Source organism: Notolepis coatsorum (assembly GCF_963971535.1).
Source record: "Notolepis coatsorum genome assembly, chromosome: 14".
In the NCBI taxonomy this organism is placed as follows: domain Eukaryota; kingdom Metazoa; phylum Chordata; class Actinopteri; order Aulopiformes; family Paralepididae; genus Notolepis; species Notolepis coatsorum.
This window is the reverse complement of record NC_140178.1, coordinates 47,779,969-47,807,957: the sequence shown is the minus strand read 5'-3', so window position 1 is coordinate 47,807,957 and position 27,989 is coordinate 47,779,969. Positions and strand designations below refer to the sequence as shown.

The 27,989-nt window shown below is 45.3% G+C and overlaps 1 protein-coding gene across 1 annotated transcript in view; it reads right to left on the bottom strand.

Annotated features, from left to right (window-relative positions):
* Window positions 1-27,989, bottom strand: part of LOC311239764 (cytoplasmic dynein 1 heavy chain 1-like) — a 218,548-nt gene that overhangs the window by 9,862 nt on the left and 180,697 nt on the right. Inside the window, exons 66-74 of the mRNA XM_084328191.1 lie at window positions 22,906-23,017; window positions 22,739-22,799; window positions 22,533-22,656; window positions 13,277-13,390; window positions 12,203-12,373; window positions 10,390-10,607; window positions 10,117-10,220; window positions 8,104-8,312; window positions 330-483 (exon numbers count right to left, since the gene is read on the bottom strand). Of these exons, the coding sequence (XP_084184317.1) occupies window positions 330-483; window positions 8,104-8,312; window positions 10,117-10,220; window positions 10,390-10,607; window positions 12,203-12,373; window positions 13,277-13,390; window positions 22,533-22,656; window positions 22,739-22,799; window positions 22,906-23,017 (1,267 nt within the window). The remainder of the gene's footprint in view (window positions 1-329; window positions 484-8,103; window positions 8,313-10,116; window positions 10,221-10,389; window positions 10,608-12,202; window positions 12,374-13,276; window positions 13,391-22,532; window positions 22,657-22,738; window positions 22,800-22,905; window positions 23,018-27,989) is intronic.

The following is a 27,989-nucleotide window of genomic DNA, read 5'->3' as shown; positions in this document are numbered from 1 at the left end:
TTTCCTCAGGTCAGTCTTTTACATTAAGCACCCCCCACATGAAATGATAGTCTAGTTCATAGCAGCGGCGCCGCTGCTGAATGCATATAAGGGAAACACTGAGTAGTCTACATCATATACAGTACAGTCTACATCATATACAGTACAGTCTACACTAACATACAGTACAGTCTACTTCATCATATACAGTATAGTCTACATCATATACAGTACAGTCTACATCATATACAGTAGAGTCTACACCAACATATACAGTACAGTCTACTTCATCGTATACAGTACAGTCTACAACATATACAGCTTAAAGACAGTTTGTTTATGTCTAGTACCTTTTACCAGGTCGTTGATGAGCGCCCGCAGGTCGTTGGTCTGCTTCTTCTTGCCTTCACACACCTGCACCACGTCGCTCAGGTCCTGCCTCACCTCCTGCAGCAGCTTGCCTCCCATCTTCACCTCGCGCTCGAAGAAGCGGAACAGTGGGTCCTAGTGTGGAGTAGGGGAAAACATCATTCATTTAGTCATTCAAATACAAACAAAAAAACATGCTGTATGACAGCAAATTAAGTAAAATAAAAAAGCTTTAATATACCAAAGTCTATCGAGATCCACACTTAACAAAATCAGCCACGTTAGATCTGCAGCTCGACAGCCGTGCAAGGCGAGACCACTTTCCTGGATTATGATTTATCCATTATATCGTAGACGGATCTTCTGATCAAAATAGGTTTAATAGTAAAAACAATTAATACAAAGTACAAGTGGGTTAAATGAGCTTTGGCTGAGAGGAGTGCTCTCCTCTGGCCAGCTAGGAGACACTGAAGAAGAGGAGTGCTCTCCTCTGGCCAGCTAGGAGACACTGAAGAAGAGGAGTGCTCTCCTCTGGCCAGCTAGGAGACACTGAAGAAGAGGAGTGCTCTCCTCTGGCCAGCTAGGAGACACTGAGGAAAAGGAGTGCTCTCCTCTGGCCAGCTAGAAGACACTGAGGAAGAGGAGTGCTCTCCTCTGGCCAGCTAGGAGACACTGAGGAAGAGGAGTGCTCTCCTCTGGCCAGCTAGGAGACACTGAGGAAGAGGAGTGCTCTCCTCTGGCCAGCTAGGAGACACTGAGGAAGAGGAGTGCTCTCCCCTGGCCAGCTAGGAGACACTGAGGAAGAGGAGTGCTCTCCCCTGGCCAGCTAGGAGACACTGAGGAAGAGGAGTGCTCTCCCCTGGCCAGCTAGGAGACACTGAGGAAGAGGAGTGCTCTCCCCTGGCCAGCTAGGAGACACTGAGGAAGAGGAGTGCTCTCCCCTGGCCAGCTAGGAGACACTGAGGAAGAGGAGTGCTCTCGCCTGGCCAGCTTGGAGACACTGAAGAAGAGGAGTGCTCTCCTCTGGCCAGCTAGGAGACACTGAGGAAGAGGAGTGCTCTCCTCTGGCCAGCTAGGAGACACTGAAGAAGAGGAGTGCTCTCCTCTGGCCAGCTAGGAGACACTGAAGAAGAGGAGTGCTCTCCTCTGGCCAGCTAGGAGACACTGAGGAAGAGGAGTGCTCTCCTCTGGCCAGCTAGGAGACACTGAGGAAGAGACATAATTTAGTAAATAGTATTCCCATGGCTGGTGTCGAGATTTTACGATGCCAGCTTGTGAGAATTTGTTGTAGCCAGCCAGCTAGCGTTGATGCTATCCAATGCTATCAACATTAGCACTAACATACCCAACTAACGTTAATGGCATTCAGAATTTATTAACATAGCTACAACTCACAGTAACATTAATACAATTACATGCATCATTCATTGTTTACAATGCACGGGTGGAGCTAGTCGAAAGGACTGGACACAGAGACAAGTTAAACATCAATCAATTTAATACAACGGGTAGTTCAGCTGCCTCCGACAGCACCACGGGGCTATTATATTATATACAGCGTTGACACGCTCCCTCTCTCCTGCCGATTAAAATCAGCAGCTCTTCCTCCTCCTCATCATCGATTGCCTGTAGCTGCATTTGCGCCACGGTGTCTCTCTCCTATCCTTTGGAAACTAGCGTCAGCTCAAAAGCACAGAACCGGACGATGAACCTAGCGAAAACAACACTTCCGGTCGGGGGGTTTCAAAATAAAAGAGCCACGTCTAAAAACAGGAAAGACATTTATTTTGTACATTTGTGGCACGCACTTTTTTTTTTTTTTTTTTAAACTATTTTTTAGCGTTTATCGCTTTTCTGGTCAAGCATGACCGACAGTTGTAGGGTGAAACGGGAGAGAGAGCAGGGGGAGACATTCGGCAAATGACGGCGAGTCCGGGAATCGAACTCGGAGTCAACCAGATCCGTGACGCAGCACGGAGTCCCGCGACGCAGCGCGGTAACATGGTGTGCTACTGGAGCACCCCCGCACTTATTTCTTGAGACGATTTAGTTTACGGAATTTTTTATTTAAATTTTTTTATAAAGGTGACATGCATTATAAATGGCTTTTTTCAGTGTCTAGCATTGTATTATAGTAATAGTCAAAGTCAAAGTCAAAGATTTTATTTGCCATGTATGGACGAATCCACATTAGAATACAGGTACAGAGCAAACACTGTGTCTACAACTAATCCAATACAGGAGCAGAGTAGAGACAGTACAGGAAAAATATGTAAAAACACAGACAGTATAAAAGGACAAATGCTAAAATTGATAACATCCCCTAAAAGTGCATATACCGGTAATCAAAGTGAATGATGCACAGACACACAAAAACAGCACATTCCACAAACCTGACCAATAACATTAATAGACACACCGAAACAAAATAGGATAAAATACAAAACTAGCCTTTGGAGTCATTCAGGCTGCGTACAGCACTGGGGAAGAAGCTCTTAGTAAACCGAGAGGTAGAGAATGTGATGGAGCGGTAACGTCTGCCCGAGGGGAGGGGGACAAAGAGGCCTGCGGCTGGGTGACCAGAGGGGTCGTTGATAATGCCAGAGGCACGGGAAAGCAGCCTGGCACCATAGATCTCTTCTAGAGCTGGCAGGCTAAGCCTGATTGTCTTGCGTGCGAGACGCACAATTCTATTCAGAGATTTCTTCTCCTGGTCTGTGATGTTACCAAACCTATAGTACAGGAGGAAGTAAGAACGCTCTCGATCACACAGCGATAGAAGTTGTGTAGAATCACCCTGTTATTTGTGAACTCTTTCAGTTTCCTGAGAAAGAAAAGACGTTGCTGGGACTTTTTAACTATGGTTCTGGTATTGGAGTGCCAGCCCAGCTCAGGTCATTTGAAATAGTGACCCCAAGAAATTTAAAACTGCTCACCATCTCCACCTCTGAGCCATTTATGGTAATGGGGAGATGGGATACCTTGCTACGTCTAAAATCGATGACTAGCTCCTTCGTTTTGGAAGCATTCAGGGTGAGGTTATTGGTCTCACTCCACCTAACTAGGTTCTGCACCGCTGATCTGTAAAATGACTCGTCATTTGAGTTTATACGCCCAATGACTGTGGTAACATCATCATAGTAGTTAGTATCAATGTGTCTGTGTCTCTAAATACCATATTGGCGGATTGCTCTCATTCATGTCCGACCATTTCCTGCTCCAGTTAATTAGGTAATTCTGATTTGACTCGCATCGTGACGTAACAAGGCGAGGATGGAGCGGATAGTGATCCGATTGGCTCTGTGGTTGTAGCGCATAGTGTAACCCGACACTTGATCAAACAGGGTTTGACAGAGAGCGAGCGAGAGAGAGGGAGAAACAGATACACCCTCTCGACAGAGCACACATACACACACGCGTTGCGCTGTCGTCTCTCCGTCTGTCTGTCTCTCTCTCCGTCTGTCTCTCTCTCTCTCTCTCCCCCTCTCTATCTCTCTCGATTCGGGAGCATAACTAACGCCCCGTCTATGGCTGTAGCGCACAGTGGAACACTTCCTCAAACGGGAGAGGGAGAGAGAGAAGGGGACCTGCTTATCTCACACACGCAGCTTTGTTTACACAGTGCTCCGTCTCTCTCTCTCTCTCTCTCTCTCTGTCTGCCACTCGCAGACTGTGTGGATGACTGTCAACGCAATCGATATTACCTGTCATCAATCATTGATATTGTTGAGTTCCTTGCTGTGAACCAGCTGCCCTTTAGAGGTGACCAGGATGCTTTCAGTCAAATGGATGAAGGTGGATGTGGGCTATTTTTGTCCTTATTTGAGTACACAATGAGGAAAGATGCGCAGCTGGCAATGATAGCACATACTATCCCACACAATGCTAGATATACTAGCCATGATATCCAAAATGGCTTACTCGAGATCATGAGTACTTTGGTAACGGAGCACATAGTGAGAGAGATTAGCGAGTCGTTTTACACGCTAAAAGCAGACAGAACCAGAGACCCAACTGGGAGAGAGAATATCTCCATAGTTCTGCGCTTTGTGAACGAGCTGTGCGAGCCAACCGAGCGCCTCCTAACAATAGCCACCGCTGAAGAGGGGGACGCAGCTACACTGACCAACACCATCCTTGAAGAGCTGACAAAAGCTGGACTGAGTCCAGGGAAAATCATCAGTCAGGTATATGATGGTGCCTCACTGATGTCGGGTAAACACGGAGGGGTACAGAAACTGCTGCAGCAAAAACTGGACAGAGAAATACCATATGTTCACTGTTTTAACCATCAGCTGCATTTGGTAGTCACTCATGCTCTGGCAGTTGAAAAGGTTGTGGTGGACTTTTTCGCTGTGTGTAACATGCTCTACAAGTTCTGCAGGAAGCCAACCGTTGCCATCCTCTACAAAGGAGAGACACTCAAGCGCCTACTGGACCAACGTTGGACGGGGCATTTCGCTACAGGTATGTGAACTAGGACTGATTAACTGTGATATTGTTTTTGTTACTGATAAGCAGTTTTTTGTATGTTCTGTCTAGATAATATTGAAACTGTATGTGTATTACTAAATCTTTGTTTGGGCTCCTTTAGCTGTATGTTTTAGGACAAAATTTGTATGTTCTGTATGTTTTTTAACTGTGTGCTGCAAATTAATTGCCCCAGTGGGGATATTTAAAGATTACTCTAATGTACTCTACTCTACAGTCTGTTATTCTGAAATCATCTGATGACCTATCCACACTGCTCTGAGAGGTCAACAGCAACCGGGCCTTTGGAGCAGATGTGCGGGTTGAAGCGACAGGATTGCTACGGAGCATGTCTGAGATGGTGCACAAGATCCTTTCTTATCTTAACCCCCCAAACAAGATGTTGCAGTCTGAAGACATGGATTTGGTTACAGGTGAAGGAAGATTACATTTATTGTTATTGTAGTGCAATAAGTACACCTATTCCAGGGCAAAATGACATTGTATTTAATTATTTTACTTATTATTTTAGAACCTGGGTTGTTGGTTTTGCTGAGGTAGTTTTGTTTAATTTCCCTGTGTCTTTTAATGCACTGATCAGGAGTAGTGCTCTTAATTTCGTTGTATTCTGTACAATAACAATAAAGGCTTTCTATCCTATTCTAGGTGTGCAACTCATCAACACTGCATGCACCTGTGTCGAGAGTCTCCGCACAGAGACAGAGTTCCTGGCACAAGGCCGGAAAAGAGAAAACGCACACAGAATCCTGCCCTTGCCATCTATGTTGTTGAGGAAGTCATCACACAAGAAGATCGCAATGACGAAACAGAGCTACACCGGATGTATTTTAGTTGCATTGACTCAGTTTGTGGGGAAATGAAGAACCGCTTCGGGGAGCGTAATTGTAAGCTGATGGAGGCAGTGAACTCTCTGGATCCCACACAATCTACGTTCTTGGATGTCAGCAAGGTGAAGCAGTTACTCAACCTCACCAAGACACCTGTTATGGATTCTGAATACGTGGTGGCCTGCCAGTTCCTCAGCACGCAAATGAAGGAGTCATCTCCCCCAGACTGGGAGAAGTGGACAATCAAACGGGTGATTAGGGCTGGGCGATAATTCAATATTATCATTTATAGTCTTTCAGTGGAATCATATTGTGATGATATGAAGATATTTTAATATCTTGACACTTCTGCTGTATAAATTGATGATGAAAAGCAAATTGTACTTAAACTCTGATAAAATGAGGTATGGTAGCAATATTATTTGAATATTTCTGTATTATTTGACATCACACCTAACATGATTCAGTTCAATGAGATAAACATTCATTTGATTATTCAACATGATGTTGCATACATGAACCATATTTTGATATATATTGATATCTAGATATCTAAAATCCTTGTGATTATTGTGATATTGATTTCAACCATATCGCCAAACCCTACAGGTGCTCCAACAGTTCCAGAAGCCACTGGAAGCAATGCCGACTGTGATCACAGCATTTAAGCACGCGTTGACCTTTGGAGCCAGCACGGCACTCTGTGAGAATTCGTTTTCTACCCTCAAGAACGTCTTCACAGAGCATCGCCTTAGCATGCTTCATCGACGCAAGGCCAATTTAATTCAGTTGGCATTTGAGAAGGACTTAACTAAAAAGTTCAGGAATGAGTGGAGGGACAGTGTGTTAAGACGATTTCACTCTGTCCACAAACGCCACCTGCCGCTCTACTAATGGGTGAGCATACCACCCTCATATGTGGAGGAATTTTGTTTGCTTTTTTATGCACTTTATTTTTGTCAATTCAGTTCAGTTTGTTTCAGTGAATTAATGGTATTTGTGAAGTGTAACTTCTATGAAAATGTGACTATATATGATTCCCCTGGGGTGGGATTTACCTGTTTATTTAACAGCATGTAAACAGAGAACCACCATAATAATACACCTGTGGTCTAAATGACCTTCAGCATGGAAATGGTTGTTCTACCTTGATATAGACCTAGCCTGAATAAACCCTACCAACCACAGAAGACACAAGTAGCCCAATACACTCTTATAAAAGGGACTACAGGAGCCCTAAAAAGTTCAGGAATGAGTGTAGGGACAGTGTTTTCAGAAGATGTCACAATGTCCACAAACGCTGCCTGCCCCTCGGCTCTACTAATGGGTGAGTGAGTATACCCTCACCTGTGGAGGAATTTTGTTTGCTTTTTTATGCACTTTATTTTTGTCAATTCAGTTCAGTTTGCTAAGCAATTATAAGCCGGCCTCCTAATACAAGCCGGGTTTCATGTATATTAGAGGAATTACGGTATTTCCCTCAACGGATTTACCATAGGCAATATATTTTGTTATTGTTGGTATATGCTGGCCTGGCTGCTAATGCATATGGTGTTAATGTCTACCTCAGAATTGTATAAAACGAAGTTATTATTATTATACCAGTATTGTGATTGCACTATTTTACTTCATTTAACTTTTTTTGACCACCTGTAATTGCACTGTTTACTACCGTATTTCATAATGTATTTCATAATTCAATAAATGAACCCAGTACATTTTACTGGGTTCAAACTGACACAAAATGTTGATTCATTCATTATGATCCGTTTGAAAATTTGAAATATAGGCCTCTCTCTTATACATGCCTCCTCCTAATACAAGCCTGGTATCCGCTACAGTTGAAACAAATACAAGCCGGGGTTACTATTAGAGGAATTACGGTATGTTGCAAATATGCACTTGAACAAATAGTCATGTTCATTCTGGTTAAAGAGTGTGGTGGAACAGACCATGAGCTACAAGGGAAAAACACCACTCTGCCCCTCGGCTCTACTAATGGGTGAGTAGCCTGTGGAGGAATTTTGTTTGCTTTTTTATGCACCTTATTTTATTCAGTTCAGTTTGCACAATGAATTCAAAAGTGTTGACTAAATGGACTTTCCAAAGATATATATCCGTTCAGTCTGTTTTTGTATAAGTGAATGTTCTTAAGAGAGAGAGAAATGTGATTTTTCAGTTGCCTCTCTGCTGTTTAGTTCAGCACCGTGGGCAGCGCCAAGCAAGCCACAGCGCCGCTGAAACAGATGAAAGGGAACCTGTTATGTTGAAAAATGATTGCCCCCCCAAGAATATTTTATGCCCCCCCACTCATTTGTTTCTGCAGCCTGGGCTGAGCCTTTGGCCTCTCAGCTAGGTGTGAAATAAGCTATTGTTTGGGGCGACCGGAAGAGATTCTCTGTAGTTCTACTATTTAAATCAATATAAAAGCCATTACCTTGATGTTCTCCACGGTGCGTCTGAGCGGCTGCACCGCCTGGGGGATGAGCTGCAGCCAGCTGCAGGAGGTGGTGTGCAGGGTCCTCATCCAGGCCGGCTGGCCGTCTGATGTGGAGGCAGAGCGAGGCTTCTTCTCCGTCTCGTACGCCAGGTCGTCCTCATCCTCCAACATCTGCATTTTCAGCATCTTACCCATCATGTCGGTGCCTGCACAGGCCAGCGGAGGCAGCCAGTGAGCAGGGAGGGAGGTGGAGGGAGGAGGCAGGAGGGGAGGGAGGTGGGGGGGAGGAGGAGGCAGGAGGGGAGGGAGGTGGTGAGGGGGCAGTGGGGGGAGGCAGGGGGAGAAGAAATTAATAGTGGAGCATAGACAGAAAAGGCTTTGCGCCTCATGGGGTGAAAAACGTAATAAATAAAGGGTTTGTTGCATCAGAATATGGGGCTGTGTCAGCGTGCATTCAGGACGGTCAGACCAGATCATGCTTCAAAGAGACAACACACAACTTTAATTTCACACGGGGGGGGGGGTAGCAAGATCGACATTTAACAACAGGACGCCATGCGGTAGTTCCTACAACAGGGTGACCTGGAACACAGACCGAGGGGGGGGGGGGGGGGGGGTTCCTCATTGGACAGCAGAGCGGGGAGGGAGGATGTGATAGGTCAACGGGGGGGGGGTGGGGGGGAGGTTGTATCACAGCACGGCGACATGATGGATGTGAAATACAGCTGCTGGAGGGTGAGGACTGAGGAGACACACCCTCCATACACTGGAGACTACTGTACCGACTGGGCTGTGGACGGAGACACACCCTCCATACACTGGAGACTACTGTACCGACTGGGCTGTGGACGGAGACACACACCCTCCATACACTGGAGACTACTGTACCGACTGGGCTGTGGACTGAGACACACCCTCCATACACTGGAGACTACTGTACCGACTGGGCTGTGGACGGAGACACACACCCTCCATACACTGGAGACTACTGTACCGACTGGGCTGTGGACTGAGACACACCCTCCATACACTGGAGACTACTGTACCGACTGGGCTGTGGACGGAGACACACCCTCCATACACTGGAGACTACTGTACCGACTGGGCTGTGGACGGAGACACACCCTCCATACACTGGAGACTACTGTACCGACTGGGCTGTGGACTGAGACACACCCTCCATACACTGGAGACTACTGTACCGACTGGGCTGTGGACTGAGACACACCCTCCATACACTGGAGACTACTGTACCGACTGGGCTGTGGACTGAGACACACCCTCCATACACTGGAGACTACTGTACCGACTGGGCTGTGGACGGAGACGCACCCTCCATACACTGGAGACTACTGTACCGACTGGGCTGTGGACGGAGACACACCCTCCATACACTGGAGACTACTGTACCGACTGGGCTGTGGACGGAGACACACCCTCCATACACTGGAGACTACTGTACCGACTGGGCTGTGGACGGAGACTGACAGCAGGTTATATAATGGGACTAAACACGTGCAGGTCTGATGCTAGGAACTACCCGCCCCCCCCCCATAGAAAACTAAGGAGAGCTGAACTGAGGAGTCAACGCATCAGCTGTGGAGAATAACTGAGGGAACAAACGTTATGTTCTCAGTAGTCTGTACACACACTTCTGCCCAAGGCTGACCTAAAATAAACAAGAGCGTTCAGTTGTAGGTCCAGTCTTTGCAATACGGCACCCTGTAGGAGTAAGAACAGTTAAGACACCAGAAGACAGATGGATGGAAAATTAATGGAATTAATGGATTAATGGAAAAGACAATTACAGAATTCATGGATCAGATATCCCTCACACACACACAGATCAACAAATATGGAATGTCCCATCTTTCAAATCTACGGAAGAACCAATGAGGACAGAACAGAGAACTACAGAAGGTCACATGACTGACGAGGAAGCTTCGCGGTCACATGACAACAGAGTCCCAGAGAGCACGGCGGTGGAAGGCGAGCGAGGCCGAGGCATACCCTGAGTCGTAAGCAGGACCTTCTCTGCATTGCTAGGCAACCCCAGCCAAGATGGCGTCTGTGTGTCGGGGAGCATCTCGACCCAGTGGATGAACTCCTCACGTCTGGAAGACAGAATATCACAAACAAAATGTTACCGCTTCAAAAATAAAGACCAGAAAAACATTGTTCTTTTGATTAGCAACTTAGGGGGAAATGTTGCCCCATCACCACCCAATGTCCACAAAGTTGCCCCGTGTATAATAACTCTGAGGCAGGTTAGCAGCCACTGACCGGATTCCATCGGGCATCTTGATGTCCTTGTGTCCGTCCACCTTGAGGGCCAGTTTGAACTCGCTGTCGAAGCTGCCGCGCGTGAACAGGCGCTCCAGGAAGGTGACGAGCAGCCGGTGGTCGAACTCGTTGTCGATGCGGCCGCCGTAGATGGACTGAGCCATCAGGGTCTTCAGGGCCGCCCAGGGGATCTTGTCTGGGGAGATGTTCTGACGACCCTGCAAGGGAGAAGGTGTGAAGAAGGTCAGTACCACACTGGAGCAGGTAGTAGGGCTGGGCGATATGGCCAAAAATGATATCACGATATCGATATCATATCACTCTATATCTATAATTATCGATATTGTTATAAGTATCTGCAGCAATTCTTTGTCGTTGTCATCTTTAGTGTTACAGACCCTCACACTCCAGTTCTCAGGCTGCAGTTGGTTTGAAAGCGAAAGTAAACAGGCTTCTCTGCTGGCTGTGGCTCCAGGGGAGTTGAATAGTTCTGGCTCTGCTAGTTTCTTTTCTATCTTTTGGCGCTTTTTTGGTGGACAAACCACCGCACATGTGCACCGTGACTCGCGACTGGAGACTAGCTCTGCTAACACACATAGCCTACTGTGTACAGACGGTTTCAAACTGTATTTTAAATTAGAAAGCAAACAAAATAAATGGACAAGAGAAATAAATCTCAATTTGGTCAGTATTGTCATTTTGGACAAGCAAAGTCATTACTTTAAGTTGCAGGCAAGAAAGACAAGTCTGTCCACTGTCTCTGTTTTAAAACTGCCCTGTTGCAGGTCACAAAAAGAAAAATTATAATTCTATTGATATTCTTTTTATTATCAATCGATATCGATTATTAAAATATATCGCGATAATTATCGTTTTATCGCCCAGCCCTAGCAGGTAGGGTCAGTACCACACTGGAGCAGGTTCAGTACCACACTGGAGGATGTCATGTGGGATCAAACCGGTGACCTTCCGTTCATGAGATAGTCTCATAAATCAATCTCTCCAGACTGTATGAATATTCCCCTACCAAAGAGCCCAGGAAAATGAAATGCTCTAAAGCAGAATGTAGCCTATGCCACTGAGACTTCTTAGGTGTAACGTGCTGTTGTAGTGTTATGATTTGTGTATGTTAGACAGTTAGTATGTTCCATGTATCTATGTCTGTTTTCTATTTATATTATCTATTAAATCATCTATATCTATGTTCAATACAAATAGTGTACATTTTCTTAAGTGTTGAGGCATGTCATTAATCTTGACATTTACACTGACATTTACTTGATCTTATCAAGTAAAAATATCTTGTATTTGGTACAATAAGTCCAATATTGAGTAGAATTAGCTTGAATTATCTTATTCCACTGGCAGATCATTTTGATAAATAACTTTTTTCAATGTAATCTTATTTTAAGAAAACAAGATTAACCTTTTCTTAAAACAAGATTAAATTGACCAAAAATCAAGAAAAAAATAAGCAAAATGAAATTCTACTCAATATTGGACTTATTGTACCAAATATAAGATATTTTCACTTGATAAAATTAAATTTTTTGGAGTGTACAAATATGCAGCTACCTGGGCCTACAGAACACTTCTAGTGTCAGCGGACACACCAAAAACATCCTAGCAAACTCACACGCACATGACTCCATGAACATGAACAACCTATCTCGAACAATTCTAAGGTCGTTTTTAAGTTATTTCTCCGGCAGCGTGCGCTAATATGGATTCCGGCGGCACGTGCGCACGCACAAATATGGATTCCGGCAGCGTGCGCACAGCACGGCTGTTTCACCGCGAGGCAACCTCTGACCTTGGCCGTGTCGTCCAGCCAGGTGTCGATGGTGTCGCAGGCCGAGCGCAGGTCAGACTCTCCAAACTCGTACTTCTTGGTCCAGCCCAGCGGAGCATAGCGCAGGCGCTCCTGGACCACGGCGTGAAACCAGGCGAGCAGGAAGTAGAGACGAGCGCGCTCTGTGGGAGCCTGGGGAGGAGAGAACACGGGGTTAATACTCCAGCAGGAAGTAGAGACGAGCACGCTGTGTGGTGTGTTAGAGCTGAGCCCAAACGTTTGAACATTCGGACCTTCGTTCGTTACGTTGGCATTCGAATCTTAATTAATGGGTTCGAACCTCCGCTTTTTTATTTATTTTATTTTTCAATTTCAGTTTTATTTGAATTCATAAAATATATATCAGAATGTGATATATATGAGAATATCACAGTACTATGTTGTGTTTACAATCATTTGAAAGTCACGCGCGAACACAGGACAACAACAGTCTAGTTGGGATGAGGATGGGTCACCGTGGGTCATACATTATCAGAAAATTAATGAATCATGCAAAAAAAAGAGAGTTGAGTGACTCACACTCGCCCGTCTTAATCCGAATGGACGTTTGGATTAAACCAAGTGTATGCATTGCAGTGATGTTGAACTTTCCCAGCGGAACACAAGTTACTTGACGTTACACAGGTATGTTATGCACGTTAATTAAGCTATGCAGAGCGCAGCCCTTTAGCTCGCCAACGTTACGATAGCAGGAGCCATCGGCCAACAAAGATGTTGTTTCAACAAATGTATTCACAAAATGGATTACCATCCAAATGATATTGAAGCCTCCCGTGATCAGTAAGTAGGTACTACTACTCTTAATAACCGCAGCAATATGCGCTACGTTATGCGTAAATGTGCGCTATGTGCCTAAAATCCAGACTCTACAGTACTGAACCAGAAAAAATATTTAGCAAATATTTTTTTTTGCATGATTCAAAAGGTTTGAACGTCCGTTCGAAAAACCCTGGCGAAGTTCGAAGCCCAAAAACAGACTTCGGGGACAGCTCTAGTTTGTGTGTGTGTGAGAGACAGAGTGTGTGTTCTGGTCACCTTGCACATGCGAGCCACAGGGATGCTGCTGAGTGTCCGGAGCATGTTGGCCTTGACACCGGGCGGGGGCTCGAACACGAAGATACGCCCGGCTCGCAGCAGGTTCACCGGCACCTAGTCAAGTCAAGTCAAGAGTTTTATTTGTCACGGCATACAAGCATACAGTGAAATGCGGGAGGTCATGCCTGCAGCGATTGTGCAATAATACAAGTAATAAAAATAAGACAGAATAAGACATAACGGGTATAATGTACATAACGTTTACAAAAAGCATGGTAAAGACATGCTAAGGTCCTGCGATAGTGCAATACAGTGATAGCTACGGATGAGGCACTGGGTCTTATGTACACTACTATACAATACAATATACAGTTATACTATATATCCTTATGCTATCTTGCTATATCCATCTATTTACTATACCAGAACCACTCCCGTTCTATTTTTTTAAGTGACCTTTTCATTGTGTAGAGTGACCGTTGAGCATGTGCAGCGTGTGTGTGTTCGTGCTAAAGTGTCCGTTAGTGTGTGAGCGTATACAGTATGTGTGTTGTGTGTGCGTGCTCATGTGTGCTTGTGTGTGGAGAGTTCAGGAACACACCACGTCAACCTCTTCATCTTTCCCCCATTTTAAATCATTAGCATAGCGGTAAAAAAAGGGGGCGGAGCTGAGCGATCATGGAGTAGACGTGTTTCACATGAGCTCCCTTCTACCGTGCTGAATATACGTTTCTCCCCATTAGTCTTTATTTTATTTTTATTTGTTTTTTATCTGTTTGCTAGGTCGTCGTGTTTAGTATACATTCATCGACTTTTTTCGACTTTCTACGATGACGGGGGTGGAAACCAGAGCCATGACTGCCCCAACCAGCAAACCATCACCACCGGGCCTGGCCGCATCGTCGCCCGTTGTCGGGGAGTTAAGCGAAGCTGTGCTCTTGGTCATGACCAAGCTACACGCAGACTCTGAGACACGCATCGCTGAAGCACAGAAGAAAGTGTTGGCGGATTTTTGTGTCAGCCTCCGTCGTGAGATATCAGAAGAAATACGGCTGGCGGTAGTACCGCTGACAGACAAGATGGAGACGATGCACGCTGTCTCCTCGGCTAATGCTAACGAACTAGCCATGCTAACGACGGAGGTATCATTACAGTGCGAGAAGATGGCGGGTCTCGAATCCGCCCTGCTGGCTAGGCAGGCTGAAGTCAACAAACTACAGTCGGCAATGGATGAGATGCAGTCCCGGGATAGACGCCACAACGTCAGGATTGTTGGAGTACCGGAGACCAGCGGTGAAGGCCGTCTCTCTGAGACCGTGCCCGAACTGCTGCAGAAAATACTAGGGACGGACGTCCTCCCTTCGCCTCCAGTCTGTGAATCGGCCTACAGAGCGGGCAGGTTTTCTCCCGGCGTGAACAAAGAGCCGAGGCCCATCATAGTCAAGCTGAACAGACTCCAGCAGAGAGAACTCATCATGCGGTCGGCTCGTACCAGAAGGGGTAATCTGAGGCTTGGCGATCACAAAGTGGCCATTTTCGAAGACTTTACACCGGAGGTTCAAGCACAGAGAGGCGAATACAAGGTGGTCCTGACTAAGCTATGGAAACTAGGCCTGAGGCCCACGTTATTCGCTCCCGCGAAATTATCTGTGTTGGAGAAGGTCGGTGGTCAGCGTTTATTTTGGTCGTTGGCTAAAGCGAAGGAATATCTCGCGGCGATACCCGAGACTGTTGCTTGATGATATCTATGTCGGGTGAGTGACTTGGCGGTGTGTGCCTATATACATTGATTAGGCCGACTATTCACAAATACTTGCTGTCATGCCCAGACATGCTAACTGCCCAATGCCCATCCAACTAGCAGGGCTTCCCAATGACTTCTGTTACTTGCTAAAGCTGACCTCATGGTCGTATTTGTGTATCGCCTCTTTGGAAGCTAACGAGCTAGCTGAACAATGTACATAATAGGCTAACGTGCTATCCGGATTCATCACTAGCTTACGCGCTAGCCTCGGGCTAGCCAGCGGGCTTCGTCTATAGTCTGCGCTGAGACATTCGAGACCCGTTAATGGTTACGTATTTTGGTTGCTGTTGCTGTTCAAAGGGACATTGGTTTGCACAATTCAAGAGTGATCGAATCCCTAACTAACTTCTGGTATGCTTTTATTTTTATATCCAGGTTGTTTTGAGCTTTGGGATCAATAGTAGAAGCCAAGGTCGGTTGAATATGCATATACAATATATGATAACAGGTTGGGTCGGGTATGGCTTGCACTTCATGGCTATATGGTTATATGGCCTGCACTTTAGCCATGACCCTCTTTTCCTTTCTTTTTTTCTTTCTTATTGTCGCTGTTTTTATGTCATCTGTATGCGCGATTTAAATGTGATCCGATTCTACCTTGGACTAACTGCTGATTTGCCTTAATTTTGTTTTGAATGTTCCGTGATCCATTTATGCTATAACGTTGCGACATTAATATGCAGACTCCAAGGTAGATGGTTACAGGGTTGATGCTGAGTAATTATATAATAATTATTGTCGCTGTTTTAATGGCATTTGAATGAGTAATTTAACTGTGATTCGATCCTACCTTGGACTAACTGCTCCGACCGATATCTTTATTGAAACAATGTATGATAACAGGTGGTGTCAGGTGTTGCCTATTACCATCCCCGGATTAATGAATGTGTTTAATTCTATTCTTACATAGGTTATGTCATTTCAGCCGTTGTGCCTGATCAGAGGGACAGCTACAGGGATGCACTTTGACCATAACCCCTTTTTTTCCCTTCCTTTTTTTTGTCATTATTTAATTGACATTGTTCACACAATTTTGCACAATTAACCTGTGACCCGATCCTGCCTTAGACTATCGGCTGGGATGCTTTAATTTAATTTTGTTTTGAATTTTCCTATACCCTTTTGGGCTATAACAATGCGACGTTGAAGCGCAGATTCGGAAATAGATGGCTGCAGGTTGATGTGGAGTTATTATTTAATAATGGCTATTTTTACCATTATGGTCGTCTCATGTTGGGGCCAGGGCTCAGGTGGGTTTCGACCGATAACTTTATTGAATTATATTTTTATTATTATTTGTGTTTATTGGACTAGTGGGGGTTTACTCAGGGGTTTATCTAGAGGGGGGTTGGAGTGGGGAGCGTCTTATTGATCCATGTCTCTAGTGGGAAGTGATAGGAAGATGACCATCCTCAGTGGATGGGGCATAGGGGGGGGATTGGAGAGTGGGTATAGGGGGCCTTATAATAGGACGGGTGGGTTAGGGTTTAGAGTAGAAGGAGGGGGGGTTGTAGCTGGGGTGGTATTTTTATGTGTTTTATGTACTGTTGTCGTATATGTGTGTAATTGTTCCTCCTCTGAACTCCTGGGATTGACCGTCCGGGCCCGCCGGGATCAGCGCCTCTGTACTCAGCCTGGCTGCACTGGTATGTTCTCTACGCATTTATACAAGCTCGACCATGGCTAAATTGAATATTTTAATTTGGAACGCAGGAGGGCTTAACGCCCCACACAAGCGTGCCAGTGTCCTTTGGCTATTGAAGAGGAGAAATATTGACCTTGCTCTCCTTAGTGAGACGCATTTATTGGTAGGTGACGTGTCAAGACTGGCAAATCGGCAATATCACGTTATCTCCTCATCCTCAGCCGATGATAAGACGAAAGGAGTAGTCATAGTTACAAGACGTAACCTTGATATCAAAATCTTGGATGTATGGTCGGACACGGAGGGAAGGATTACTATAGCAAAAGTTGAATTCTTGCATAGGAAGATGGCTATAATAGCATTGTATGCTCCTAACACATTTGATTCAGCGTTCTATAATACAATCACGAAGAATATGTTGGAACTTAATGGATACGCTCTCATTGTGGGTGGCGATTTTAATGCGTGCTGGGATGCGGAGATGGATAGGTCCGGGCCCTCTGAAACGAGCGACCAAAAACGGGCCTCTAAGGCCCTTAGGATGTGGGCCAAAGACACGGAGCTCACAGACCTTTGGCGCTTATGCAACCCCACCCTCAAAGATTACTCTCACCTGTCAGCCAGACACAAAAGCTTCTCTCGAATTGACTATGCATTCGCGTCCCCTAATATGTTTGATAGTTTCGATGTCTCATTGGTTCCCTTGGCTCTCTCAGACCACAAGGGGATTTTCCTTACGGCAACCTTTGGCAGGCTCTCCGCAAGAGCTCCCAGATGGCGTTTTAATTCGACCTTGCTAAAGAACGATGACTTCTGTTCTGAGTTCAGGAGTAAACTAGCTGAATTTTTGCAGATCAACGTTGGCACAGTAGAAGACCCTAGGGTCCTGTGGAACGCATTGAAAGGATTTATCAGGGGTCATGTCACACTATTTGCCTCCAATTTGCGAAAATCCCGGTCAAAAAAGCTAGAAGGACTGGAATCATTATATGCGGACCTATACGCATCCTTGCAAACTAACTATAATGAACGACTAAACACACAACGTAAGATAGTCAAAAAAGAAATAAACTCCATACTTAAACAACAGTCTGAGTTCTTGATACATAAGACAAGACAAAATTACTATTTTCACGGCTCCAGACCTAGCCATCTATTGGCAATGAAAATACGCTCAAATGATCATTTCTCGGATATCCCCTCGATTAGGACGAGCCAGGGTGCAGTCACTACTGATTCGAAAAAGATCAATGACACTTTTAAAGAGTTTTACTCACAGTTATATAGCTCAGAGGGTAATCTTGATGACTCTAAATTTGAATCGTTCATTGGCGGGCTTGAGATACCCCACATTTCTGAGGAAGAGGCCAAGGAACTGGGGAGACCGATTACTCTCGTAGAATTGAGGGAGACGATTGTTGAAATGCAGAGGGGTAAGGCACCAGGCTGGGACGGTATTCCACCCGAAGTGTACTTTCTGGGACCAACTGGGTCCATTGATGCTCGATATGATCAATTACGCTATCGAACAAGGGGAGTTCTCAAGAGATGTCAATATGGCGTTGATTTCTTTACTTCTCAAGAAGGACAAAGATCCCAATGATTGTGGTAGCTATAGACCCCTGAGTCTTCTCGGGGGCCGATTTAAAGGTGTTTGCCAAGGTGCTGGCCCGTCGCCTGCAGAGATTTATGTCTGTATTGGTACACTGCGATCAAACTGGTTTTATCCCGGGGCGTCTGGCTGCAGATAATCTTAGGAGGCTGTTGCATGTAATCGATAACAGTAAAGACAATACAACTCCATCCACAGTTCTGTCTTTGGATGCCATGAAGGCGTTTGACAGACTTGAGTGGTCATACCTGTGGAAGGTACTTGAGGTCATGGGTCTTGGAAAGAGTTTTATTCATATGATTAAAGTCCTGTATGCCTCGCCGTCTGCGATGATACTGACTGGAAAGAGTGTGGAACAGTTTTTGCCTGTCTCCAGATCTTCTAGACAGGGTTGCCCTCTGAGCCCGGGACTGTTCGCGCTTTCCCTCGAACCTTTGGCCCAATTTATTAGGCAATCGGAGGACATCGTCCCCATAATGGTCAATAATACTCCACACAAAATTGCTCTCTATGCGGATGAACTGCTGATTTTCATGGACGACCCCTCCCGGTCGGCCACAAAATTATTGAGGATAATCGACGACTTTGGTAAATTGTCAGGCTTTAAGATTAACTGGAACAAATCAGCCTGCCTACCTCTTAATGAACTGGCCAAGGCGGTACGACTACCAGCTGATATCCCCATAGTAGAACATTTTAAATACTTGGGCATAGAGATATTCCCCACGCTGAACCAAACTACTAAGTACAACTTCACGGGTACTTATGATAAAATACGCCAGGATCTAGACAGGTGGTCGTCCCTTCCTAACTCCTTACAAGCCCGGGCTTCCATAATCAAAATGAACATCCTGCCTAGGATACATTTTATTAGCTCAATGCTCCCCCTGCCCCCTCCAATAGACCACTGGCGCAAGGTACAATCGATGGTATCTAAGTTTATCTGGAATAACAAACGCCCGAGAATCAAAAGGGCTACTACTCAACGTAGAAAACAAGATGGGGGCCTCGCAATCCCTGATTTTAAACTTTATTTCTGGTCCTTTTCACTGAGACCTCTGATGTGCTGGCTAGACCCTGTAGAGGCTGTATCGTGGCGCTCCTTAGAAGCGGCGGCGGTATCTCCGCTAAGATTGCAGGATGTAGTGTACTCCACTGTCTCTATTTCGAAATGCCGGCTGAGGTATGGACCGATCATAACTCACGTGATCCAAACGTGGCGTAATGTACAGAGGTCGTGTGGGGTTAAATGCCCTTGGCACCTGGACTCTCCAATTTTTAATAACCAGCAAGCTATTCATCGACTACAGCTCGGCATTCAATACCATAGTCCCCTCCATACTCATAGCCAAGCTCAGGGACCTGGGCTTGGGCTATGACCTCTGCCAGTGGGTCTTGGACTTCCTGACTGGCAGACCCCAGGTGGTGAGAGCAGGCAACTGCACCTCCTCATCCATCACCCTCAACATAGGGGCCCCCCAGGGCTGTGTTCTGAGTCCCCTCCTCTACTCCCTGTACACACACGACTGTGTGGCTCAGCGGAGTAGCAATACAATCATCAAATTTGCTGACGACACAGTGGTGGTGGGCCTGATCTCTGCCAACGACGAGAGGGCCTACCTGGAAGAGGTCAAGGTCCTGGCGGGATGGTGCCAGGAAAACAGCCTCTCCCTGAACGTCAGCAAAACAAAGGAGATGATTGTGGACTTCAGGAGGTCGGGGGTCAAGGACTACAGCCCCCTCAGCATCGACGGGGCACCGGTTGAGAGAGTCAACAGCTTTAAGTACCTCGGAGCCTACATATCCGAGGACTTGACATGGACCACACACATTGACAGTGTTGTGAAGAAGGCACGACAACGCCTCTACTTCCTCAGGCGCCTAAGGAAGTTCCAAGTCAGTCAGAAGATCCTTAAGAACTTCTACTCATGTACAATTGAGAGCATCTTGACCGGCAACATCACCTCCTGGTTTGGGAATAGCACTGCACAAGACCGAAGCAGACTACAAAGAGTGACACGTTCAGCCGAACGCACAATTGGAGGGGGGCTCCCCACCCTCCAGAACATTTACAACAAGCGTTGCACGGGCAAGGCTAAGAGAATCATTAAAGACTCCAGTCACCCGAACAACTGCCTCTTTGAACTGCTGCGGTCAGGCAAGCGATACCGGAGTCTCAAGGCGAGCACAGAAAGACTCAGAAGAAGCTTCTATCCCCAGGCCATCAGGCTGCTAAACGAACAATGAATGAACACTACACAACAACAACCACCAAACGCACATAGCACACACATCCACACGCACACACTCACTTTAAACAAACACACTGTAGCACCCACTCCCCACACTTTATATTTATTGATGAAGGATTGCACTACAACTCGTACACCTTACTGTAAATTGTACCTAAAATTGTACCTCATCCCATTTCTGCTTTGCACTAGATAGTACTGTACATTAGTACACTGCATAGTATTGTATATTATATGGTAACTCAGAACATTGTACATATGTCTATACCGAACACTGTGACCTCATTTTTCTTCTTCTAAATTACATGCTATATTATGTTATTTGATACTATCTTGTCTAGCACAGTCTCTGGAGCGTAACAGTAAGAAGCATTTTGTATGAAAGTATTCTGTACTTCTGTATGACAACTATTAAAGAACTTGAACTTGTTGGACACAAGCCGGTTAATATTCCTCAATGGCAAAGGAGGGGAGTGCATACTCTGGAGGATATTTATGATAAGAACGGCCTCCGTGCGTTTCAGGACTTAAGAGAATTTTATGATCTTCCCGGCGAGTCCTTCTTTCTTTACCTTCAACTAAGGTCAGCACTGAGGGCGCATGGCGTACCGTGGGCTCAAGCCTTGCACCCACACCCCTTCCTCAGGCTCATAGTGGACAGGACGACATCCAGAGGGTTTGTCTCCGACTTTTATACGCTCTTGATTCAATCCACGTATAAAAATTTATCATTGGATACAATCTGGCGTGTGGATATCCCGGAGTTGGACCCCGAGTTTGACTGGGATGATGTTTGGGCAAATGTGGCATTATCTTCCCGCAACCCCAATCACCAGCAAATGAATTTTAATTATATTCATAGGACCTATCTTACACCTAGGAAGCTATATGCTATGGGACTGATAACCGACTCTCGGTGCACTTTGTGCTCTCAAAAGGCCACGGGCACTTATATGCATATGTATTGGGATTGCCCACCAGTGGCCCGCTTCTGGAGGTCAATAACGGACAAACTTTCAGATCTGTGTGGCTTAACTATCCCATTCACAGCTGTTACGCTACTCCTGAACGATATAACGACACTACCCGCTTCCGTACAACTGAAAAGGGTTGTCCTAGCGGGCGTCACAGCAGCGAAGAAGCTGATAGCAATGAGATGGAAGGAGCCTGAGAAGCTTACAATGATTAACTGGTCCCTAACTCTATTGGATGTGATTTATCTTGAGATATCCACAGCCCGGGTGATTGGGGTAGGGCAGGCTGGAATTGACCTCTGGTTCGCAGCAGCTGAGAAGGTAAAGACCGCAGTGTGCGGCTGAGCGGGGTTGAGGTGCGTGTTCGGGTGAGTCCGGCGGTCTCTTGGGAGGGGGAGGAGGAAATGTTTGGTCCGTCTTGTCTTTTGTCTTGTCATCTTGAGTTTAGCTTGGGATATTATGGGGGGGCAGCTATTTAACTATTTCTTCACTGTTTGGCCACTTTTACACGGTCTCTGTGAGTCTATGGAACACCTCTACAGGTTTTTGTTTTTTCATGAAGGTTCATTGCTCTGTTTTCGGGTCGTGTTCTCAAAAAATGTGGTGGATTGGAGATGTACGTTTTATTAATATAGGGTCACACGGCCGGGAATCGGGGCTGAACACTGGGAAAGACCATTTATTAGATAGTACCCCTTGGAATTAAAATTTTAGAAGGTTGAACTCTGTTTTCTTTTCTCTTTGTCTGTATAATTGTTAGTCTGTATTATTATTATTGTTTTTGTTATTTTCTTGTGAAGTTCTATGTATTGTGATTGTGGTTAATGTGTTGTCTTGTTTCATGTGAATAATAATAAAAATTTGATCAAAAAAAAAGCATAGCGGTAAAAAAGAGAGAGGCCATTTAAACCACAGGGGTCTCGAGTCATAACTGCATGGGTTGGAGGTCCAGGTGTGGAGCTGGTTTACCTTGGGGTTGATCTCCATGGTGAGGAACAGTCTGAAGCTGGCGTGAGGCTGCATGGAGTGGAGCTTCTTCTCCAGTTGCATCAGCCAGCCGGGGGCCAGGTGCACGTTCTCCAGCATCACCCACCTGCCAACAGCAGCGGTCAGAATACACACACAAAACTCAAAACGCAAACACACACACTAGGAAATGCACCATCATCACCCACCTGCCAGACTTGACAGCAGTGTTGATGTCTCTGTCTGCCTTGTTGAAGCCCTCAGCAGAACCTTTGGGGAGGGAAGTGGAGGAAGAGCAGGATTATCACCACTATTCTTCTTATAGCAAGTGCTTCTCTGAATCCCTATATTAACAGAGTCCAGAGAGTTTCTTTACCGATGGAGATGGAGGTGATGTGTTTGTTCTGGTCTGTTGCCAGATCTCTGACCAGGCCACTGGCGTCGTAGCCGGGTACAGAACACATCAGCACCGGGGTGCTGGGCTTCACCTGCACGGGACACAGAGAGGCAGTGTTAATTTTGGCAGCTATTTAAATTTTTGTTTTAGTCTTAGTCATGTATCAAATGCTCCTTTTTCGTTTATCATATTTAGTCACCTTCATTTAGTCAGTTTTAGTCAACTACAGGTCTGAGCATTTTAGTCTTAGTCAGTGTTAGTCTCGATTTTCTCTTTTTTGTTTTTGTGTAGATTTAGTCGCAGAAAACTGATGATTTTTGTCTAGTTTTCGTTAATGAAAAAAAGGCATTTTATATTTTTATATTGTAAATAATGCAATTCTATTTATTAACACTTTCCCCGCCAATCACGTTGTACGACGTGTTTCAAGTTCATGTGAATTCTGCCAATCCACGGCGTACGACGTTATTGTGATCATATTTCATATTTTCGCCATGGTATTCATATTTCACTCACGGAGCCTTGTCTGATGCAGTGGGACTCGGCACAACTCTGCAACGCTTCAATACTGCCCCCTGGTGGATGATCTGCGAGTTTGCCAAACCGGAAATGGCCGGTTGGATATCGGTGCGTCTCCTAAATACGTCGGGCCACTCGCATATCGTCGCGGGACTCTAGCCACACACCGTGGATATGGATCGCTGCCATAACTCAATAATTGACATGATTTGGGCGTGTATTGGTATTATACAAACCGGAAATGGATCGACTCGATCCCCATCAAATAACTGGGATCTTTTTGCTCCAGTCTCATCGCCCAACGGTAAGAGGAGGCTGCAGTGACTTTCAGCCTGTTTGTTTATTATTATCCATGCAAACTGCTCTGATCTATATATCACCCATACCAGTGCATGTGAGCGGATCGGAGCGTGAGCGGCGCGGGGCGCGGAGCGGCCGGTTTTGACGTGAGCGAGGAGTGGGTTTTAAAATGAGTCGGCGCGACGTCCGGAGCGAGAGTTCTCCTCCGCTCCAATCCACTCCAGGCCGCTCACAGTGGTTTAACACTGATGTAATATATACATGCAGTACAATGCCAAAGCAACAGATGGCGATGTACAAACATGAAGGCCATTTTCAACCAATGAGAAGGGTGAACCTGTGATAGGCTGTTCGTTCAGGCTTTGTCACTGTAGAGACGCCCACACTCACTCCAGTTACAAAAAGTATCGACGCCATTGTTGTTGACGTTAGCTTACATGCTAACGTTAATGGCAGCGACCATAGCATTGTGGCTCGGCTAGCCTATCATCGCTTAATAGAGATAGTGAATGGATAAACAACGTTATTTAACATTGCAGAATGGCTACAATTACAATGCGGCTCAATACAAACAATTGTTAAGGGGCCCAGGGGGTGTAGACTGTTGTAGTTTGAGCTCATTTACACCATGCTCCAAAAAAAGAAGAAAAAAAACTGCCGAGCGATCTGGCGCGGGGAGCGGGGAGCGCTCGATTCAAGGTGAGCGGGGAGCGAGCGGAGAGCGACTTGGGGGCGGGGTCAACATGAGTGATTAGCGGAGCGGACCAAGCTTTAAAGAGCGAAGAGCGGATTTCTCGGCCGCGCCGATCCGCTCACGTGGTCTGACCCATACCACATAAAGCATTCAACGACGATCACGGAATTATAAACGACCCCCCCCCCCCCCCCCTCCGTTCACCTGCGCATGATCAGTCATAACATTTAGGACCATGTACAGTTGACATTTTTAATATAGCGTGGATCGGCATTCGGCAACAAACGGCATTTGATAATGTATATGCATTTATGCCTATATCTCACGTTCTAGGAATTACTGCAGAAAACGATAAAAACATATTTATATTCTAGACTGTATTTTCGTATGAATGTGTGAATGAAAAAGTAAAACGTTCCTACATCCTGAACGATAGATAATCGATGTTGAATGGGCCATAGTAATGTCAATTTAGCAATACAATTAAAAAAGTTATAGCCCTGCAAAGAAGGTGAACATCTCCATAGACGTACAGTACTGGCAGAGAATGGTATACACAAATGGTATCACAATCAGCTCAGTAGAAGGCTAGAAGCCCAATAGTAACCAAACATGGTCAATAGATTCAGAAATAGTCAGACATGGAATGGAACATATTTTGATTTAAATTGCTTATTTTTTTTTTAACCAACAAAGCAACATTAGGATAGTGTAAATACACAGTACACACTGATTGCAATTATCACTGGGACCTACTGTACAATTTTCACACACACACATTCCCTTTTGTCCGTCGAGTACAACCGTAGATCGCCGACGTCACTTTAAACTTAAAATGGCGGCCTCCATCAGAGCATTCGGCTAACAACATTAGCTTAGCGAACCTGCCACTGCACTTCTACTGTATGTGCATAAAGTGTGGTAACATATCACAGCCCATAAGACTGGGAGCATTCTAACTCTACTGAGCATGTACCCAACATATTATGAAAAATAAAAAGTCATTACGATGTTTTAGTGCACTTCAAGCGCTAAAGGGATTCATTAACAACTTGTAGCTATCGATTAGCCGGAAACGGAAATGGGAAATGCTGAAATAATAACGTGAATTATTCTAAAAGTTATAATTATTTTGTCTCATCTTGTTTTAGTCAACATAAATTAAGAGAATTCGTCATGGTTTTTGTAAAGTAAATTTTTGTGTCCTCAGATGTAGTCAACTATAATGCATAAATAATTTAGTCACGTTAGTGTCACATGATCTACATTAACACTTTGAGTGCCAACGACGAGAATTCTCGTTATTTCATGCCAACCCTTCAGTGCCAACGACGAGAAATCTCATTATTAATCGTTATTTTTTTAATTAGCGATTTCCATTCAGTTCTAGTCCAATCTAGCCTCACGTTACGACTGGGACTCTCTGAGCTCGAACAGGGAAAATACCGTGCCCTATCGTCTCCCGGATGGTAATGCACCCTTTGGATTGGACTGAATGAAAACGCATGGGGAAAAGAAAATCCGGAATCCACATTTTACTTGTCAGGCATGTAATCCAAGCCGATTGCAGTCTTTGTGGTCCCTCAGAACAGCGTGGAATATGTGTTTCAAGCACCCAGCGTTGGATCAATAAATCAATATTTGGAATGGCAATCAGGAATTGGAATAATCTTTTTGGAAAACATCTGATCTGAGGTAAGGAATCTATTTTACCAGTCTTGGGGTAATCAGAGCTTTTTTCACAGATATATCAACATGTCCCATATGTGTGTATGTGTGCTGATCAGGAAATAAGATAATCGATTTTTCAGCCCGCTTCTCTAGCGTGCATAAGTACACATATACTATCGATAATCTAGCGTTTATTTGAAAACGATAAAAAAATAGGCAGAAAAATTAGTTTTTTGTGTATTCCAGTAAAGGGCGATTCCTGCAGAATCACTTTTTGTTCCTGGAAATGTCCAAAAACGAGTGTTTTTGGTATAAAACGGAAATGTACAGATGAAAAAACAATCCGTTTCGACAATGTTGACTGCAAGCAAGTCATTGATAAGCGACGGGCATATTAGACACATAGCCATAATTTAAGATATAGTTTATGCGTTCGCAAATGTGCTCGCCCTCTCATTGAATAGAGCGCTGGCACTCAAGCGCTAAATCGTGCGCCCCCTGCTGGCACTCAAAGTGTTAACGTGACGTCATGTCTCGTTGTCGTCGGGGGAAAAAGCTTTGTTGACGACCATATTTAGTAATTATTTCCGTTGACAAAATTAACACTGCAGAGAGGAACGTGAGGTTCTACACTAGAAGAGACAGGAACGTGAGGTTCTAGACTGGAAGAGACTGCATGGGACACAGAGGGACTCCAACCAGAGGTTCTACACTGAAGAGACTGCACGGGACACAGAGGGACTCCAACCAGAGGTTCTACACAGGAAGAGACTGCATGGGACACAGAGGGACTCCAACCAGAGGTTCTACACAGGAAGAGACTGCATGGGACACAGAGGGACTCCAACCAGAGGTTCTACACAGGAAGAGACTGCATGGGACACATAGGGACTCCAACCAGAGGTTCTACACAGGAAGAGACTGCATGGGACACAGAGGGACTCCAACCAGAGGTTCAACACAGGAAGAGACTGCATGGGACACAGAGGGACTCCAACCAGAGGTTCTACACAGGAAGAGACTGCATGGGACACAGAGGGACTCCAACCAGAGGTTCTACACTAGAATAGACTGCATGGGACACAGAGGGACTCCAACCAGAGGTTCTACACAGGAAGAGACTCCATGGGACACAGGGACTCCAACCAGAGGTTCTACACAGGAAGAGACTGCATGGGACACAGAGGGACTCCAACCAGAGGTTCTACACAGGAAGAGACTGCATGGGACACAGAGGGACTCCAACCAGAGGTTCTACACAGGAAGAGACTGCACATGACACAGAGGGACTCCAACCAGAGGTTCTGCACTAGAAGAGACTGCATGGGACACAGAGGGACTCCAACCAGAGGTTTTACACTAGAATAGACTGCACAGGACACAGATGGACTCCAACCAGAGGTTCTACACTAGAAGAGACTGCATGGGACACAGAGGGACTCCAACCAGAGGTTCTACACTAGAATAGACTGCATGGGACACAGAGGGACTCCAACCAGAGTTTCTACACTAGAATAGACTGCACAGCACACACAGAAGATACACCCATTACCCAGGGGGGGCCAAGTCATGAGTCACAAGTCAGTCACAATGCATGAGGTCTCGAGTCAGAAAGGTCACTTCCCAAGTTCACTTTTCTTTCTTTTTTTTTCTTTTTTTATAAATATCCTTAAACTAAATCCACAATTTGAATAAAGTGATTAATCTGATTAAATTAGTCTTTTTTATTTTTTATTAAATCAACTTTCCAGCCCCAGACCCAGCCCAGGGAGAAGCCCCAGCCCAACTAAATCAATAAAATCAACTTTCTTTAATGAATATAACTCAGTTTCTTTTAATACTATAATATTAGTGTAGCCTAATCTTTATCTGCAACTGT